Source organism: Coccidioides immitis (assembly GCF_000149335.2).
Source record: "Coccidioides immitis RS genomic scaffold supercont3.1, whole genome shotgun sequence".
In the NCBI taxonomy this organism is placed as follows: Eukaryota; Fungi; Ascomycota; class Eurotiomycetes; order Onygenales; family Onygenaceae; genus Coccidioides; species Coccidioides immitis.
This window is the reverse complement of record NW_004504310.1, coordinates 1559312-1577270: the sequence shown is the minus strand read 5'-3', so window position 1 is coordinate 1577270 and position 17959 is coordinate 1559312. Positions and strand designations below refer to the sequence as shown.

Here is a 17959-nt window from a genome sequence, read left to right as displayed (position 1 = left end):
GAGACGTGGAGGTTTCCTGCGATGCGGTTTTGGATACTTTGGATGCAGCCGGATTTCATCTTATCTAATCAAGATCTGACGCCGGATGACATCACTTCTTGGCATCTGGGCTTTCGGCCAGGAGAAACGTCGGCAAAGGGGAGAGAAACCTTGGGCGTGGGATGCAGTTACGGCGTAACCCCAGTTCCTTGAAAACTAAAGAGCCAGCAAGGTACTCCGTAGATCTATGGGCCTTTCGTGATTCCGCGATCAGCATGGAGGACTATGTTACATTTGAAAGCTGTAAATGCCGCCCTTGATCGCGCAGACTGGAATTAGTTACCCACCTTTGCGTACGCCCTTCGCTGCCACTATCCAACGTCCTCCGTATATCGCACATTAAAACGGCCACTGCGAAATGGACCTCGTATTGTATTTTTCTCCTTCTTAAACTGGTGCCTTTGAACTCAGTTAGGACGTTCAAAGATAGGCTTTTGCCATCATGGTCCCGTTGAGATTACCCGGTTAACCCCCCCACATATTTTCGGCCCATAAGAACCCCGGCGTCCCGCAATTTTGACCCATCCTCTCCAATTGCTCTCTTGGACCCCGTTTCCCCTTCCTACCTCTGCAGCAAGATTCAGAAGATATTCAAATCGGTCGCGCACGATGGTTGCAAGTATCCCGTCCGTGAAGCTCAATGACGGAACCACGATTCCAATTGTAAGTATGTTCCTTTGTGTGTAATCTGCTTAAACTGCAGATGCAACTCCTGGTTTGTGCACGATGCTGATAATTATTAATCGAAGCTCGGCTACGGAAGTGGCACAAAATGGTTCAAACGAGGAGAAAGCACCGGCCTAGACCGAAATCTCGTCGATGCGACCAAGAATGCCATCAAGCTGGGATATCACCATCTTGACGGGGCGGAGGTTTACGGGACAGAAGAAGAACTTGGAATTGCGATCAAAGAAAGTAGCGTTCCGAGAGACCAGCTCTATGTGACGACGAAAGTGATCACCAACATCTCTGATATCCCGAAGGCGATTGACGAGAGTTTGAGGAAATTGCAGCTGGATTATGTTGACCTGTATGTGCTCCCCCCTCCCCCCCCGGGGCATTTTACCAGTGTATCGCGGGCAACGAACTCACGAGCATGACCTAGATACCTTATTCATTCCCCCTTCTTCGCAAAATCTGACGAAGATTTGCAAAAAGCATGGGCCGAAATGGAAAAGGTCAAGGAATCCGGTAAAGCACGATCAATTGGTGTATCAAACTGGCTCCAAAACCACCTCGAAGCCGTCCTAAAGACAGCCAAGATTGTGCCGTCCGTTAACCAAATCGAATATCACCCCTATCTCCAGCACAGTGGTCTACTCGATTTCCACCAATCCAAGGGCATCACCACCACTGTGTATGCACCCTTAACTCCTGCAACGAGAGCAAAGGGTGGTCCGGTGGATAGCATTCTGGATAGTCTAGCCAAGAAATACAACACCACTGAGGGTAACGTCTTGCTTCGGTGGGCTATCGACCAGGGCGCAGTTCCCATAACCACCAGTTCGAAAGAATCGCGCCTGGCCGAGTACCTTGAAACGTTGAAGTTTAAGCTGACTCCGGAAGAAGTTGAAGAAATCAAGAAGCTGGGCGAACAAAAGCATTTTAGAGCTTTCTGGACAGATAAATTTGCTGCTGACGATCGATCATAGATAGCGATGTGAAGGTTCGTTGAAAACGGTAAAATGCGAAGTCTTGCAATATACGTAAAACACGCGTGTTGTAGCTAGTCGTAGCATCCAAACTAGATGGAATAAATGCCGAAACTCTTCTGAAATAGGCATTTAATATTCTTCATATTCTCTCTCAACGAGTGGATATATCCACCAGCTATGTTGTTATGGCCCTTCTTACTTCCTCTTTGATTCATAGTCGCTCGTAATAGATTTGTTAGCTCCAAACCATGAAAACTAACTTCGGATCCCCGAGTAGGGTTAAGCCTAAATTTTGGGGGCATGCCCTGTAGTATCTCGACGCGATCCAGCAAGTGTTTGATGGCCTGGATGATGAATTCAGCTCGCATGCCGCCGTGTTCGAGAGGCAGTCCGAGTTGCGGGCCTGGGAGCACCTGGAGGCGTGAAATTGATGGCTCTGACGTCTGGTAGGATTCCAAATGAGACTGAGCAAAGATGACATTGTATATCTGGATGATCTGGATGTAATATGCTGAAATAATGAGGATGGTAGCAGTGTCTAACTTTGGCTCCGAGGTATTAAGTTCCATCAGCCGTCTTGTCGTTGAGCTAGGAGCCGGGAGAAGAAGTGGCGAGGACGGATGGTCCCATTGTAGAAGTAGGTTGTGAATGAATAGATCTGGGCCCAGATGTGGTCGATAGGTTACTGAAGGCAAAGCACTGTTGGAAAAGTCTGAAGGCACAGAAGTGCCCGTGTCCAAGCTAACGTTTTTGGAAAGTGCAGAAGCCTGTAGGATACCTAAAATCTTTGACGTTCTCTGCAGCACTTCTCCAAGCTGGCTCTTATTTTCTGGGCCCGGCTTCTGTAAACCGTCTCCACATCCAACGTGCTAAAGGGAACTCCTCAGGGAACCGAGCTTGACCGGTGCAGCTGCCCGGATAAGCATAAATTAGGCTTACACAAACGCTGAACGAGATGAACTATTCGAATGACCTTGGTTGGCTCTTGTGCTGGTTATTCAAGAGACCCGCTTCCCAGGCCGGTGCCACCCTCGCGCAACATGTCGTTCTGGCTGTCAGTACGTCCACAGTTCCAGGGCTGGATAAGAACCTCCGGCACGTGGAAGCCAATTAGAGTACTCCCAGACGAAGGAGGTATATCCGGCACATTGGCATTACGCAGCATGGAGTCACCGAAACTACTATCTGCATCTGGGATTTCCAAGAGCGTACCTGGCTCAAATCCAGGTATGTCAGGATCGTTCGTTTGAAACCAGGACAATGATTTATCCAAGGGCTCCTGGGAATGTCCTGTAGCTATCTCTCCATGAGCTCTCTCTGCTGGTGGTACAGCAGTAAGATCAGGACCCGAATGCACATATTGCTGTTGTCTAGAAGTGCGAAATACGATGTTGCCGCTGCCACTCTGATCCCTTTTACGTACTCTTTCAGTTGTTTGGGTGGATGGTGTTCCCGTCCTAGACCGAGCAGGGCGACCTAATGGCAGGGCTGTGCTTGTAACACACTGTGCGCCTGCGCGCAAACACCGTGGGCACGAATCGCCAGCCTGGGCTTCTCGAGGACAACGGAGTTTATGTTTTCGACATCGATCGCACGCGTATCGCTTTGGCAAATGTGGTATGCCCTTTCGATGACCTGACATGATAGAGCTCGGAAGGGTGGTTCAGCTTGGAACCCAACCTGGATCAATCACCGAATCGACCAGCGAAAGCAGTCTTGCACGTCAACTAAAACATGTTGTACATAGTACAACTGACAAGAAACAATCTAGCTAAGCCATGGATATTGACGCACAACCTCGACTATATAAATTTCATTTGTTAAAAGTAAGGTCTGATGACGGCAAGCCGAAGCAGCATTCTCGTCGCTCCTTGATGCACACAAACAGCTGCGGCTAAGCTGCAATCGGATCAACTCTTCGCCGAGATTACTTACCATATCGGAATTTTGTAGGCCCGAAAAACCATGGAACCCTGATGAACCCACTGTAAACAGCGCCTGAAAGGTTCCCGCAGCAGGAATGACATGTTTACTGTTCCTGAATAGGAAACAGTTCTCATTTTTAAAGGTTCCCCTGCCTGAGAAACATTCCTGATTGCTGTAGAATGATTTCAGAATGGCAGGAATATTCTCAGAATTGCTGAGAACATCAGTAGGAACCCAGTTGGAACACTGTTGGGAATTAACTACTACAATCCTAGTTCCAGGTACCATCCATTTCTAGTCCTTGATCAAATATGTACAAAGCAGGCAAATCTCAGAGAAATGAAACATCCCAGATGCATAGTAGAAAGATTCTGGAATCATGATCACTGAAAATCAGATTGCTGCTGGCATCCAATGTCTTACTAATCAGTATGGTGTAAAGACTCAGCTTTTTAATTGCAGGAAGTCCAATAATGGTGTAGTTGCCACCCTCTAGATCTACCTGCACAATTAGTAGATCTAAAACCCAATCTCTCATCATTTTCAATACTGGAATCATCAAAAAGAATACTCTTTCATTTGTATGCAATTCATGAATGAAAATGCTGGTAATTTGCCTGATGGCAGAGCTGGTTCCATGTGTATACTCAATCAAATCATTAATCATTAGTTTGATTTGCTGGTCTTCAAGTGAGAAAGTAATATTCTTATAGAACTGTATTACAGTTGAGCCTGGTTCCACTACAGACAGCTTATCTCAATCTTTCTTATATGCATTTTGGAGTTTCTGCAAAAATGGGTGAAGATTCAGTAATATGAATAGCCATGCATTCAGAATATCTAGCACTGGCACCATTTTTCCTGCAGATTATTGTGCCCAGAGATTCAGAGAATACTCACCAGTAATATCTTTATCTTCAGCATTCAGTACCTCAAATTCATCTTCATGCAGATCAGTATTCAGTTGAAGTAAGTTTGTGAAAAGAGTCAGGCAGTACTTATAGAGATTAGAGATGTACTGGATCAAGAATAACTCACTATTGGCAAATGCTTCTTCAAGTAGTAGAAGCAGTGTATATCTGAAGCTCTCTTGCATTAACAGAACCTTTTTAACATCTTACTTGTTTGTTCTCTGGACCAGCTTCTTGTATTTCTGATGCTTGTTCTCTTCAATGAGAATATTGCAATTGTTCAGAATTGCATATTCATTTGCTTGTGCTGAATAATGTATGCTGACATGCATATTTGGGTAATTTTTAAAGCTCTGAATTATCTTTATCTTCTTCTTTGAATCAAAATTTTCTGCAATTAGAATGCCTGTCTTTTTGGCATATGAATCAAGTGCTGGGAGCTCAATTGGAACAGAAGATGGCCTTGTACTGATTATAGAAGCTGCTCTAGATCCTGCTTGAGTGCCTGCTGGATAGGTAGTCTTAACAGCTGATGCAGCAGCATCAATTAAACTTTGTAGATCCTGTCAGACTGTTATGATAATCTCTTGCAATCCTGCAGAGGCAAATTGAGCTGGTGATTGGAATATTAGAACAGAATTGCTGCATGCAATTCCAGCATAAACTCAAACAATCAAATTCTTTGTTAATCTTTCAGAGTAATCTTTAAATGTTACAGGCATTATTCATTGTACTGCTGGATTTATCCATTTCTGAATCATGTAGCATTAGAGAAGAAGCAGAATTATAATAGATGCTTGTGCATGCTCCTGTAATTAATAGGATTCCAAATGAGTAAGCAGAGATTGAAGACAGGCCCATCTTCAACAGAATGAAAATCTCTGAAGCAATTTACAGTATTCTTTTTGACCATGGGGTATAAGAATTACTGAAATCAATAAATAGTGTGCCAGTTTTGATATTCCCAAAAATTCACTGTAACATGGGTCAGAAGAAAAGAAGATCACCAGATTAAGAGATGGGCATATTTTGAGTAATGCTGTCTGCTCTTCAGCCATTTCATATTTCTTGCAGAGGCTTTGCTTTAAAGCTTGAGTTTCTGTAGAGTTGATTTTTTCTCTCTACTGCAGAATCCAAAAATGATAGCATCCTTCAGCAATAGTATCAAAATTCATGTCATGTTACTGATTCTCTGAAATCATGCAGCTCTGACAAGAACATGTTGCTGTAGGCTCTTTTATTCCAGCATTGGCATTCTGTTGTGGCATATCCTCAAGAAAATAGAGACAAGAGGAAATAACTCTAGTGACTTTCTTGCTAGAAATATTCACATTAATGCTCTTGTCAAGCAATGCTAGACTGGGCTCCAAGGCTTCAATCACATTGGGAAAATTGGTTCCATGTGGCCTGAAAGTAATTGTATAAATATTGTTATGCTTGGCTCTTTTGGTAGCTTTCATGTCAGCAGGTATCATGTAGACACCTATAAGACTTCAGTACATGTTCCAGTATAGGCTGAATCCATCAATGAAAAGTTGGTAGGGAAGAGATATAATCTTTTTGCTGTTGAAAAATGTTTGCTTCAATATCTCTCTACTATATGCTGCTATTTCTAGCTCATCATGTAGTGGAGTGCTCATATTAAGCAGTCAAGCTTTCAGTGTTCCTGATTTCAAAGTTAGCACTTGCTGCATGAAATATTGGGCATTCAGAAGCTCATATCCTGAATTCTTCATATTGAATTCATAGTTCAGATATACATCAACTTGAGAAAGAATATTGCCTGCCAAAACAAATGTTTCTTGACTTTCAAGAGCAAGAACTTTATTTGGGTGGTGCTGTAGATTCAAATGGGATAATTTTCCACCATAAAATGTCAGCATGAATCAGTATACTGGTTGAATTCAGAGAGTGATTGCATTTTCAGCAATTGGATTTGATCTTTTATTCTGACCAACAAATTAGACTCTCTCCAAATGGTCATAATTCATTAGGTCTTTATTGCAGGGGCAGTCAGTATTGCAGCATTAGTAGAGAACAAAGTTGGAGAGAAATATAGACTTGCCATTGCAGTAATATACAAATTTGCCTGAGAAGTATTTAATGGAGCTTCTCCAGCTTCAAGATTGCCATAACTCTCTTGAGTTATCAACCAATTCAGCCATTTCTATATGCAGTTTCTTCCAGAAAATCAGTGATTTCACAAGTGTGGATATCAATGCAATGGGGTTCTGAAAATACATGTTTGTGCACAATGCTGCTTGAGCAAGTCTTTTGTCCACATCTGATAATGTTGGCATTTTCTTTGAAATGACAGACAGCAGTTTTTGGCAGATAGATAGTATTGGGAATTGTGACTGGCATCTCTTCTTTAATATTGACAGTCCAGTAGGCATAAGTTTTAATGGCTTGATATCTGTCAGGTTCTGGAGGATTTCCCTCAGTGATTGGTATTGCTGTTAGAATATGCCTGTATGCTCACACTATAACACAAGAGACATTAGAAATTGATCTATTTAATCATATACTTTGGCCTGTAAGTGTGGAATAGCTTCTGATGATTCATTCTCAAGAATTGGCATTGTTACTTGAGTATCTATTGTCCCTGGATCTTTGTCAATTTCTGAATCTTCTTTAACTGGAATTTTGTTTTCTAGGCATGACAATTCTGCATCAGCTGCAGCATCTTTCAATATTTCATGTAATTGATTGTTATTGTTAGTATATGCTGGGCCAGTATTGCCATTGCCAGTATCTAATATAGACTATGCAATATTAGCCTCAGCATTTAACAATCCTGATAAACAATTTTTTGCACTATAAGACCAAATTTGTTATCATCAGAAATTAATATCAAATTCTTCAGCTGCCCTGACTGTAGTGATATCAGGTGGGCACTGCTTTCATGTTCAATTGACTGATGAATACTCTCTCCACTTGCTTGACCCTGGATCTGTTGTTCACTGGTAATTGAAGTATTATTGCTTGGATTTGGATCTCAGAGTGTGATTTTCTTGACTTTTTGGAGATTTGAATGTGACATTTCAACAACAAGACTATTATTAATTGTATAAAGTTGTAAAAGAAATGTGTGGAATGCTCTTGAAGTAAAGTGTCTTTGATTACTCTTTTGAGAAGTGAAGATTATCTGTTACCTGTCAACAGAAAATGTGGGGGAAATTGCTGATAGAATATGAAGTCAGGAATAATCACTTTCATGCTGGGGTCAGGAAGCTTGCAATTGATATAGATTATAGTATATTCAAAATTCTACAAGGGTTTTAGAGTTAAATTCTCCAACATGGATGGTGAAGCTTTCTTTTTTGATGAATTCAATGTGAGCAACTTTGATGACATTGCCACCACAGGAATCAATGCAGACATACAGAGGATGAATATACAAGATTAGAATTCTGAAAAAGGCAAAGAGAATGAGAAAAGGGGCAAGAAGTGCAAGTGAAGAGTTCAGCATTCTGATACAGGAGAATATGAGAGAGAGAATTGGTCAAAAGAGAAGGCCCTGAAACAGTAAGTAAGGTGAATGTATCTTATAACATTCAGCAAGGAAAAACTTCCTGAAATTATAGAGGAAGTATATAAAATAAACAATGAAGACTTATATGTCTTCAGTTCAGCAAGAGTATCTGTTCTGGAGTTTTTAAAGGGCTGGAAATGTAAAACATTGAGAAAGATGAGTGTTAGTATGCCACTCCATAATATTGAGAGATCTTTTACTGACTGCTAGCAGAAGCATGTCAAGAATGTAAAGAAGATTGACCACAAGAACAATTCTAATATTAGCATGTACTGTTGCCAGAATTCCAACAAACTCTTTGCATATTTTGCAAAGCACTTTGATTCTGAAAAATTCTTTAAGATTTTCTTCTGGGCAGAGCCAATTGTTAATTATGAGAAATCAAAGCAATTAGAGCAATGGTATATCAAGCATATGTCAGAATTGAAGACAAATATAAGATAATGAGCATTACTGACCTTGATTTAGAGATATACACCAATTTGGTGGTGCAGGTCAAACTGCATGATAATCTCATGGAGAAATCAGGCTGTAAGAAGGAAGCCATTGGGGCATGATGAGAAATTCTTGAATTTTAGGACTATATGGGACAACATCTGCAATATAAGAATGTCAACAAAGAGAACTTTGCAGAAAAGAGAAAGGAGACCAAGAAGAAGACAAGAGCTTCAGCTTCTGGAGCTGATAAGTCAGTAATTCTTACAAAGATTTGATTTTCAGGTGAGGCTTCACTGAAAGAGTGAACTGCAAAATGCTGAATTGGTGATATCAAGCTCTCTTGAGGCATCTGCACATTGATTAGCATGTATATATATATGATATAGAATCCAAATCTGAGCAGCACTGAAGCTGCAATAATCCTCACAATAATTCAACAGGCAAAGCAGCTGTATAGTAAAAATCAACTTTTCAAGAATTCCTGCCAAAAATCCACTGGGGGATTGCTTGTCAGGGTTGTGTAGATAATATAAAAATCAACACATCTAGTAGAGCACATGTCAATAAAGCTCTATCTAATCAGGACAGCTCTCACATATATAAACAACCCCTTTCACAACTTCTTCTCTTTCTCTTCTCTCTCTCTCTCTCTCTCTCTCTTTTCAAGCCTTTCTAATCTTTGTTTCCCCACCCCCTCTTTCTCTCTTCCATTGGTATTTCTTTTTGAATTCATTAATATACTTCAATTTGCAGAAGTAGGTGATCTGAGATATATGAGATTAGCAAAAGCTGATACATTTTGCAGAAAAACACATTAAAATAGTGAACATGTGTGGAACCCTGAAAGAGAACAAGCCAGACCATAAACCAAAAGATAAAGCTTCAGATGGGCCATCAGTCTTCTGTCAACAATATGTTACAGCATATATGACCCTGAAAAATCTTGAAAAGCCCTGTAATAATGTCCAGGACTCTAGCAATACTTGCTCAAACTGCTTATGAGACAAGAAGCATTGCTGTAACTTTCCTGAGACAATAATTAATCAGATTCTTGAGTTGCAAAGTGCATACTTCAAATGAGTGAATACAACAAACACTGTCATCAAAAACACTCATGAAGTGAGTGTTATTACTTTTGCTCAAGCTATTAACAAAAAGTTGAAAACTGTTCTTGTAAATATGCTGAAAGAGACTTCTTCCATTAATGATAAGTCAGATGCATTAAATGGTGAAGTTGTTAAAGCTCTTCAAGAGATTTCTGTAATCTTGAAAGAAATTCAGGAAATTCAAGAGACAAACTTTATTGCAGTCTCCAATATAAAGAATGCTCTTAATGTAAGTTCACTTCACTTCTCATCTTTAAGGTGAAGATTCTAACTTTCAAAAGAATATGCCACAACTTATTAATTCAGGTCTTTGTGCAGCTCTTGCTGCTTGCTCAGCTCTGCCTGTAAATAACTCTCTTTCTTCTCATGCTGTAAGATATTCTCTTAGAATTGAATTAGAAAAGAGATCTAATAAGAGTAAATTAGTTAAAATGTTTCTTTGACAGTGCTTCTGATTCTGAAGCAAAAAGGATCTGCTTAAGCTTCTTGCTATCATAAACTGTTTTCAAAACCCTGACTCTGATCAGGAGTCTTCAATTTTCTCTGTTTTCAACCAGTATGTGTGCAAATAACATTTCCTGAAATATACTGACTGTTTACTCCAACAGAGCAACAAAGTATGACACTAAAGAGTGTGTCTTCTTCTCATAATGTGACTCTGACATAAACTGTCATTTCTGCAAAGCCAAGTACACCAGTGGTCAAAAATCCTGATGCCAACAAGAAGAATGCTGAAAAGAATGATGCTGACAACAAGAATATCAACAAGAATGATGCTGACAAGAATGCCAACAACAAGAATGCCAATGAGAAGGGTGCTGAAAATGAGAATGCTAAAAAAGCTGATGCAAATGTTACTTTCAATGTTAGCAGCAAAGATTTCCAAAACTGGTTTTTCAGTCAGGGTGATCTATAAAGCAGCAGGAATTGTGTCACTACAGTAGTTACCTAGTTTTCAAAATTAAGAAAAGATTCTTTCAATTTGAAACAAAACCCCTGATCTCATGGTTCAAATTTCAGTTATGTTCTAGAACTGAGCTCATTTCCTGAAAGGAAGCATTCTCAGAAAGGTAATAGGAATCCTACAGTGCTCCAACAGTTCTCTATTTGGATTATGGTTCTCGCACAATTCCTAATTAGGTTACTGTGAGATCTCAGAAATGTAAGGGTTTTTCGGACCAACGAAATCCTGATATGGTATTAACAAGTTAGTTCCAAATAGGTTGGATTGTGCCGACGACTGCCGATGAACACCTTTTCTCTCCCGGGCTGCACAACGTCGAAATGCTCGACCAATGGGTTGTGATGATTCCTCGGCTCTTGACGCATGATGACTTTGGGTCTCTATATCTATAGAATGGCCTTCGCGTTCTTCACTAGAGGCCAAAGCACATTGTTCGGAACCATCCGAACAAGGGGATTTTACATATGATGCTCCCGAAAAAGGGGCTCAATGAAGCGACAAGCATATGTTCAAGAGTTCGGGCTATATCGAAGCGACATCCGCTATAGGGATGGCGGGAGAATCTGTTTGGAAATGAATAGGAGTTTGGCATATATTGTCATCATGCTGTTCCAAAGCAACGTTCCGTCTCGAAGATATAATCTTTGGGAAATGAGTTGTTGACTGACAGCTTCATCCATTGCCCAGACAACAAGTTTTGCTTTCATTTTGCATTTTCTATATTTCGAGCATAAATCTCTTTCATTTCATGGCTCAATCAGAAAAAAGGACACGGCTGTGGTGCCACAACATGAGGGCGCAAAGGAGCTTGACTCGAAAGTGCCGGTGACGAAGAAGGGGCTTCAGTTTTGGGCAATTATATGTTCACTTTGTGTGACCAGCTTGCTTGGAGCTCTGGAAATCACAGAGATTGCTACATCCTTCCCCACAATCGTGCGAGCTTTGGATATCGGCGATGGCTATGTCTGGGTTACAAATGCATTATTTTCTGACAATGTACGGAGTATGCATGTCACTTGTATGATCCTTTTCTCGATTTAGGCACCAAAGTGGCTGGTTTTTCAGAAGGGGACGCATGTTGTGGTTAGCAACTATTATATTTCATCAGCGCCGCTGTGCAGCCGCTTTTCGGACAATTTGTCGAATCTTTTCGGAAGGGGATGGGTGACGATATTCATAATTTCAATATCTGTAGCATAGAGATGCTCATAACAGGACGGGCGGTTCAGCGGATTGCGATTAGCGGGTTCAACATGATTGTCGATGTTATAGTAGCCGATCTCGTCCCATTGCGGGAGCGTAGCAATTATATTGCCATTGTCTTGATGGTGTACGCGATTGGAACGTCAATAGGCCTATTTATAGGCGGAATAATCGTAGACAAAACGTCCTGGAGATGGTTCTTTGACATCAATCTTTGCTTTTCTTCTTGAAATCTAAATATCAGCTTGACAGGGACGTCACTAAACGATTGAAGGGCATCCATTACGCCAGTAATATTATGATCATAGATTCCACATCCGTTGTACTCTACGCCTCAACGTATGGCGGCTCGCGATATCCCTGGTCATCGTAGCGCATAGTCATCCCGCTCATGATGCGTCTTTGTGGTATGGTTCTCTTTATGGCCTAGGAGAGCTCGAGGTTTTGCAGGGAACTTGTGACACCTCCCCGGCTTTTCACACACCGCATGTCATTGGTCGTATATATCAGCAAGTTCTCCCTGACTGACCTCCTGTACTGGGTGTTTTTTTGTTTTTCCTTCCTGTCTATCTCCAGGCCGTCCTTGGTTCATCATCAGCCCGCACAAGTGTTCAGTTACTGCATGTCACGTTGGCCTCCGTCGCCGGGGCCGTCATTATTCTTTCATAAGTTGGCAAATATGGATCCTTTCACTTCGCTGGATTCGCGATCCTGGCACTGGGTCTTGGTCTATTTGCTCACTTTAATAGAACGTCCTCCGCGGCCGAGTGGATCATCTTCCAAATGATAGCAGCCTTGATTCCGGGGGATGGTGCTCAACACCTTGCTCCCTACATCCCAAGCACCGCTGGCCGAGAGCGATCATCAGTTTCTAGAAACCGTCGTATCGCATCTTTGATACGGATATCCGGCAACTTCTGTCGAACGCTCATTCATAGCGAGCTTCCGGGAGCCTCTGAGCGGCGACGTCACCGGTGTTTTCTTGGATGCGTTGAAATTTGTTTTGGGAGGTATCGGTTGCCTTCGCGGGAGTAGCCTTCCTTTTGGTTTTCATGGAGAGAGAGAGAGGTCCGTCCTGGAAAGGGGCTTGATACTGAGTGTGGCATTGAGATGAAACCAGAAGCGAGGAAAAACGGATGTTTTGAGGCATGATAGCAGGAAAAAAGAAAGATCTCGAATGCGCCATTACGTTTTTAGACTTTGGCAGAGGTGCATTAGATCCCGGCTCCTCATCAACGGCTTCAATTCTCCAATAGCATATTTTGTCTAATGTATGCAATAGATATCTCCCGAGCAAGAATAGTTTCTCAGGATGTTCGGTACCCCGTACCTATGTACATAACATACATGCGAATTCCTTTCTTTCGTACTCCGTACTCCGTATTCACATTTCCTCTCGGGTGATGACAGCTACATACGTCAACGCCCAGAAAAAGGAAGCGGAGGGTGGGTGAAGAAAAAAGCAATGATCGCCAATCGGATGATCGCATTGGCCACGATCTGCTGGTTAATTCCGTCCGTGACTCTGTGGTCAGCCCAGGAGCTAAGATGGAATCGGCAGCGATGGCACCCCACGCCAGGCAAGCTTGCTTGGAGAGGCGTTTGTATGCAGTAGCTGCGAAGCCCAGGACGTGCTCCATTAATCAGTTTATCGGACTATAGCTAGTAGATGAACCCCGGGGGAGGCCTGAGTACTGTTAACTGTTGGCTGGCAGGCTGTTCTTTTCGGTGGCTTCTGCCGTCCTTCTGCGCGGCTGTAGGCGCCGGAACTGTGGGCGCAACCCCACCGAGACCCCCCAGCCAGCCCGCTAACTCGCCGGGCTGCCCTGGGCCCCAAACTCCCCGAAACTCAGTTCTCGTCACTGCCAAACCGTCCTCCTCGTCGTCGTCGCCCGCCTGCCCACCCCCAACACTCCAACTTGTTCTTCCGTCGCCAGTTGATCCTGGGTGGCCGTCTCCCATCTCCCTGCCACTCAATCGCTGCCCTCGCTCGCCTAACCAACACCCCCAACTCCTATGGCCGTGCCTATGCGAGCTGGCCACGCTTTCGCCGATCGTGGGCACAGACTCAGCCAGCCAATGAGATTCCGTGGTTCTCGTCGCTGAGCGGAACCAGAACCTTTGGCTGCTGGACGGGCCGCCTCGCCGCCGTCACGTCACGCCTGGCTGCGACATCGGGGAACGAGAAGCTGCTCCTGGAGGAGAGTAACGAAAAATCGCCTTTTTTTTTCTTTTCTCTCTCTGCTTCTCTATCCGTCCCCGCGCGTCTGCGTTGAGGCTGTCCCACTGTGTTGAAAGTCATCTGGCGTTCCCTTTAGCTGCTTGTGGAACCTTGCCGGGCAGCGCATTCACCCGCCCTGTTATTGAAAGTCAACAACACCCCCATTTTGTTTTGGCCTGTTCAGCCGGCCCGACTGAGCAGCTTGCGGAGCTTCATGAATCCCATTTATCCTAATTCACTATTGACGCACTTCTCTCTATTGTCACAGGCACCGAGCTCTTGAATGAGCCCCAGGCGCATTCACATCAATTCTGCTCTTTCGTTTCCCTTCCCCCCGACTGTCCTTCCCATGGCCTGAACATTCGAGCTCGAATGCCTTTATCTGAGCTCTGCGCTTGCTCTTCACTTTCAAACTCTCAACCCCCCGGTTTCGCCGTTCTTCCCAGCTTTGCCTGTGACTCCCTTCCTTATCGACTTCCGCTGATCTCTGCGGCCGATCAGAGCTCTTCCTCCCTGTCTCTCCACCTCTATAATGCCACTCGACCACGATACTTCCCTCCCCGCCTCCAATAAGACCATCTCCAAGTCTGCACCAAGCAAGAAGAGGTCGCATTCAGAGTACCTTCTCGATATTAACTCCCGGTTCAAGCGTCTCACGGAAGACGTCTTCCCTCACCACCCATACCTCCTCACCGTGCCGACGGAGAAACCGTTCCGGCTGGGTTCCCGAACAGTGACAAACTGGGCTGTTGGCAAGGGCTGCTTGTTTGCGCCAGAGGAGGAGCAGCTCCAGTACATGACGTTTCTGTCTCGTCAGGCCGAAGACACTCTCCTGGTCGCCGTGGGGGGATGGTCCGATGGGAATGGAAATATCATCGAGGAGGATGAACCTAGAATACATGCAGTGAAGATGAGAAACAATCCGTCACAGAACAGTCAGCAGAAAAAGAAAATAAGTTTCAAGGACTACAAGAAAGCGTTGGAGACATCCGTTCCGCCAACTCCCGCGTTGGGATCTAGCAACAAGACCGAACCCTCACCTCTCAAGCAGGACGTTCCGTCGAACAGAAGGGGCCAATGCCCTAAAGCTTCTACTTCTACGAAGGAGGATGTTGCTCCCAAGAGAAGGCCGGAATCACCGTCTTCAAAGCCTGTTGATGAATCTTCACCGCCCCATCGCAAGAAGCCACGATCCGAAAAGGACAGTGAAGAGGATTCAGACAAACCCCTTATACAATTAAAGAAACCGCCAGCCGTTCCTGAGTTACTTTCACCTACTCTTCCTCCGGACACCACTGGCCCGAGTATACCTCCTCTGCTCTCTCCAACGCTCCCTCCTGAACTTGAAGAAGAAATATCGCTTTCAGAGGAGAGCAAAAAGGCACCACCATCCGCGGCTAGGAAAAGTCTTCCCAAGCCTACGGGTAGCCACTCTGATGCGACCAAATCCAAGTCCATAGAACGTAACCGGCCCCGCGAAGACTCATTTTCCAGTACCAAGGGAGATACCAAGCTTAAAACGCCAAATACTTCATTCGCTGCGAAACCTGGAGTGAAAAGCTCCCCAATTCCTGCTCCGCTGACAAATCGTCCCATTAAGAAAGTTACTGTTACCGCACAAGGCAGTGTTGTGCCATCGTCCTCCGCTGGCAGGTCGGCGCCTGCAACTCCAGCAAAGCCGAGACTCGTTGTTAGACTTAAGTACGGGCGCCAAAACAGAAAGCGAATCGAAGCGCTGTTGAAAATAACCAGGCGCAAAGCTCCAGCTGAGAAACGCCCGGCAAAACCTCAGGAGGATGTACTAGATCAAAAAGAAATTAAGCCACCCTCGACTTTAAAAGCTCCTGAAAAACAGCGAGAATCGTCCCTGGGAAGTAAACGTCCTCCACCAATAGATGACATTCCTTCCGAAGGCCCAGCGCGTAAGAAGCCAAAAGCGACCGCGCCGACATCTTCCGAGCCAAAAGGTACACCCAACTCTAAAACTTCCGGCCAGCAGCCCAAGGCCCAATTTCCAACTCCCAAAAAGGAAGTGAAACCCGGTACCAAAGGAACTTCTATGCGACGTACAGAATCTACAGATAGCGAAGCAAAACCGTCAATAGCTAAAGCAGCTGGTGCACTTGATGAGAGGCCAACCAGCAAAGCTTCACCGGCATTATCCACAGACAACCAGTCCACAAAGTCGCATGACGCGGAATGGCGTGCGTGGCGCGATGAATGGCAGAAATACAAGGACCTAGGTCGGGAACTTAAACATGCATCTGACCCGCTCGCAGATCAAGGAAGGTCAGGTGGTTCTCAAAGCAGAGATGCAAAACTCAGTGCCGCGACTGCTATTGAAGCTGTTCTTTGTTTCTCCCTTGCATTCATCGCGGACGATAAATCCAAATCCCTTAGTCGCCAAACCCGCCAGTCATCGAACTGGCACTCACTTATTCCCTACTGGCAGGCCGTTGCCCACCGCACGGCCGCATATCCCCACCTACATGGACTTTGTTTACTTCTAGGTGCTATAATCTATGAAGCTGTCCATACTCTTGACCTCGACCGCCTCGCTTCCATTGCGCTTCCGGGTGAACCTTCCAATAGCCACAATTCCAACCAGAAAAATAAGGCGGTCGCTCCCACCCCCGGCAGTGATGATGCGGACATTTCATCTCAACCTTCGACGCTAGCCCAGGACTCCAAGGTTATCCGGGAACTAATCGATCTCCGCAACCGTCTTCCTCAGTCCCACCGCGAGTCAAATCGCCTCTGGCTCGAAGGCTGTCGTCTACTCCCCGACGTTATACTTGCGCGTGAGTATCCTATGACGTGGCAACGACGGAGCCGGAACTTTGCCGAAAGAGGTAGAGAGGTGTTGAAGGTTGGGAAGTACAGTGGTGATTTTTTCCTGCCGATGCCAAGAAGTGGTGGTATGGCGCCGGGGACAGGGACGACAGGTGTGATTGAAGGCATCCGATTTGCCACGGTGTTTATGCGGGAGTGGTGTGAGAAAGAAGACGTTAGGTGGATTAATAAATTGAAGCTTTAGAAGTGGGAGGAGGAAAAGGAGGGATCTCTGCTGCTAAGATGGGTCTCTCTTCTTTGCATCTCTTTTTGAATCTAATATGGCTAAGTAGGTGCTTGGACCTAGGGAGGCATCTGTTTTTGTTTTCGTTGCAGTTGGACAGGCTTAAACTACATACCCCATCTGTCGTCATTTGCTTTTGTGATTGATTTTTATTTGCTTATAGCTACATGTTAGATATTTGCCAGTGTGCCTGGAAGGGAGCATATGTAGGTGTGTACGATTTATACGACTTGCTTTCCCTTTTTTTCTACCCTTATTTCTGCTACTGATACCTCCCGCGTCACGCACTTATATGTGGTTCATTAGGTCTTGACTTTGCCATCACTTGCCTGTCTTTGCATCTGTTGTCTTGTTTTGTTTTCATCTCCGCTCTTAAAACGATACCATGAACCCGGGGGAGGGGTTGGTTTGTTTTTTTCTCGTCCGGCCTACACAGGAGTGCATATGGTGTGAATGGGATGTGTGGTTTGACTTTTATGTAGAGGTAGAGAGAAAAAGATGCGGCAGTTAACTTAGGTGCTAGTTAATCAGAGGATCTATGAAGTGATTATACTCTATAGTTAACTTGTTACCTATGTATACGGAGCACATAGTATCAATTACTATCAATAGAGAAATGGTCCAAATGCCAACTCAGCTGAAGTATAAATAGGTATTGATAATGAGATAGCCTGTCCTAGTACTCCGTACCTGGGGTTGCTCAACCTCCTCTGGGGGGGGGAAAAAAAAAAGATGCACGCCAAGGGGTCAGTCTCCACACCGAGACCCCGCCCCATAGTTAACTAGGGGGAAAAGACCCGTCCCCAGAGCTCCCTAGCTCGCTAGCCAACCCCAATTAGGCCCGAGATATGGGCTTTTAGCAACATAGGTGCACGGCTCTGAAAT

General features: G+C 44.3%; 7 protein-coding genes across 7 annotated transcripts; 6 read left to right on the top strand and 1 right to left on the bottom strand.

The window, feature by feature from the left end:
- Window positions 1–458: 458 nt before the first annotated feature.
- CIMG_02543 (ketoreductase) lies at window positions 459–1885 on the top strand. Its single transcript, XM_001248771.2, has 3 exons — window positions 459–702; window positions 789–1069; window positions 1145–1885. The coding sequence occupies exons 1-3, from the start codon at window positions 649–651 to the stop codon at window positions 1689–1691; spliced, it is 882 nt and encodes a 293-aa protein (XP_001248772.1). The 5' UTR covers window positions 459–648; the 3' UTR covers window positions 1692–1885.
- CIMG_12666 (uncharacterized protein) lies at window positions 1784–3336 on the bottom strand (the record flags this gene model as incomplete). Its single annotated transcript, XM_001248772.2, has 3 exons — window positions 1784–2563; window positions 2634–2640; window positions 2702–3336. 3 exons carry the CDS (start codon window positions 3334–3336, stop codon window positions 1784–1786), a joined length of 1422 nt encoding a protein of 473 aa, XP_001248773.2.
- A 4886-nt stretch (window positions 3337–8222) lies between these two features.
- On the top strand, window positions 8223–9028 carry CIMG_12665 (uncharacterized protein; the record flags this gene model as incomplete). Its single annotated transcript, XM_004445585.1, has 5 exons — window positions 8223–8228; window positions 8277–8467; window positions 8561–8597; window positions 8645–8758; window positions 8891–9028. The coding sequence occupies 5 exons, from the start codon at window positions 8223–8225 to the stop codon at window positions 9026–9028; spliced, it is 486 nt and encodes a 161-aa protein (XP_004445642.1).
- A 655-nt stretch (window positions 9029–9683) lies between these two features.
- CIMG_12664 (uncharacterized protein) lies at window positions 9684–10526 on the top strand (the record flags this gene model as incomplete). The annotated part of the gene is made up of 5 exons (XM_004445584.1): window positions 9684–9839; window positions 9917–9954; window positions 10074–10166; window positions 10219–10242; window positions 10301–10526. 5 exons carry the CDS (start codon window positions 9684–9686, stop codon window positions 10524–10526), a joined length of 537 nt encoding a protein of 178 aa, XP_004445641.1.
- Window positions 10527–11063: 537 nt separating this feature from the next.
- CIMG_12663 (uncharacterized protein) lies at window positions 11064–12305 on the top strand (the record flags this gene model as incomplete). The annotated part of the gene is made up of 4 exons (XM_004445583.1): window positions 11064–11139; window positions 11245–11570; window positions 11663–11904; window positions 12086–12305. 4 exons carry the CDS (start codon window positions 11064–11066, stop codon window positions 12303–12305), a joined length of 864 nt encoding a protein of 287 aa, XP_004445640.1.
- Window positions 12306–13180: 875 nt separating this feature from the next.
- CIMG_12662 (uncharacterized protein) lies at window positions 13181–14232 on the top strand (the record flags this gene model as incomplete). The annotated part of the gene is made up of 4 exons (XM_004445582.1): window positions 13181–13223; window positions 13326–13381; window positions 13538–13982; window positions 14096–14232. 4 exons carry the CDS (start codon window positions 13181–13183, stop codon window positions 14230–14232), a joined length of 681 nt encoding a protein of 226 aa, XP_004445639.1.
- A 293-nt stretch (window positions 14233–14525) lies between these two features.
- CIMG_02547 (uncharacterized protein) lies at window positions 14526–17620 on the top strand. The gene has a single exon (XM_001248775.2). The coding sequence runs from the start codon at window positions 14531–14533 to the stop codon at window positions 17033–17035; it is 2505 nt and encodes an 834-aa protein (XP_001248776.1). The 5' UTR covers window positions 14526–14530; the 3' UTR covers window positions 17036–17620.
- Window positions 17621–17959: the final 339 nt, after the last annotated feature.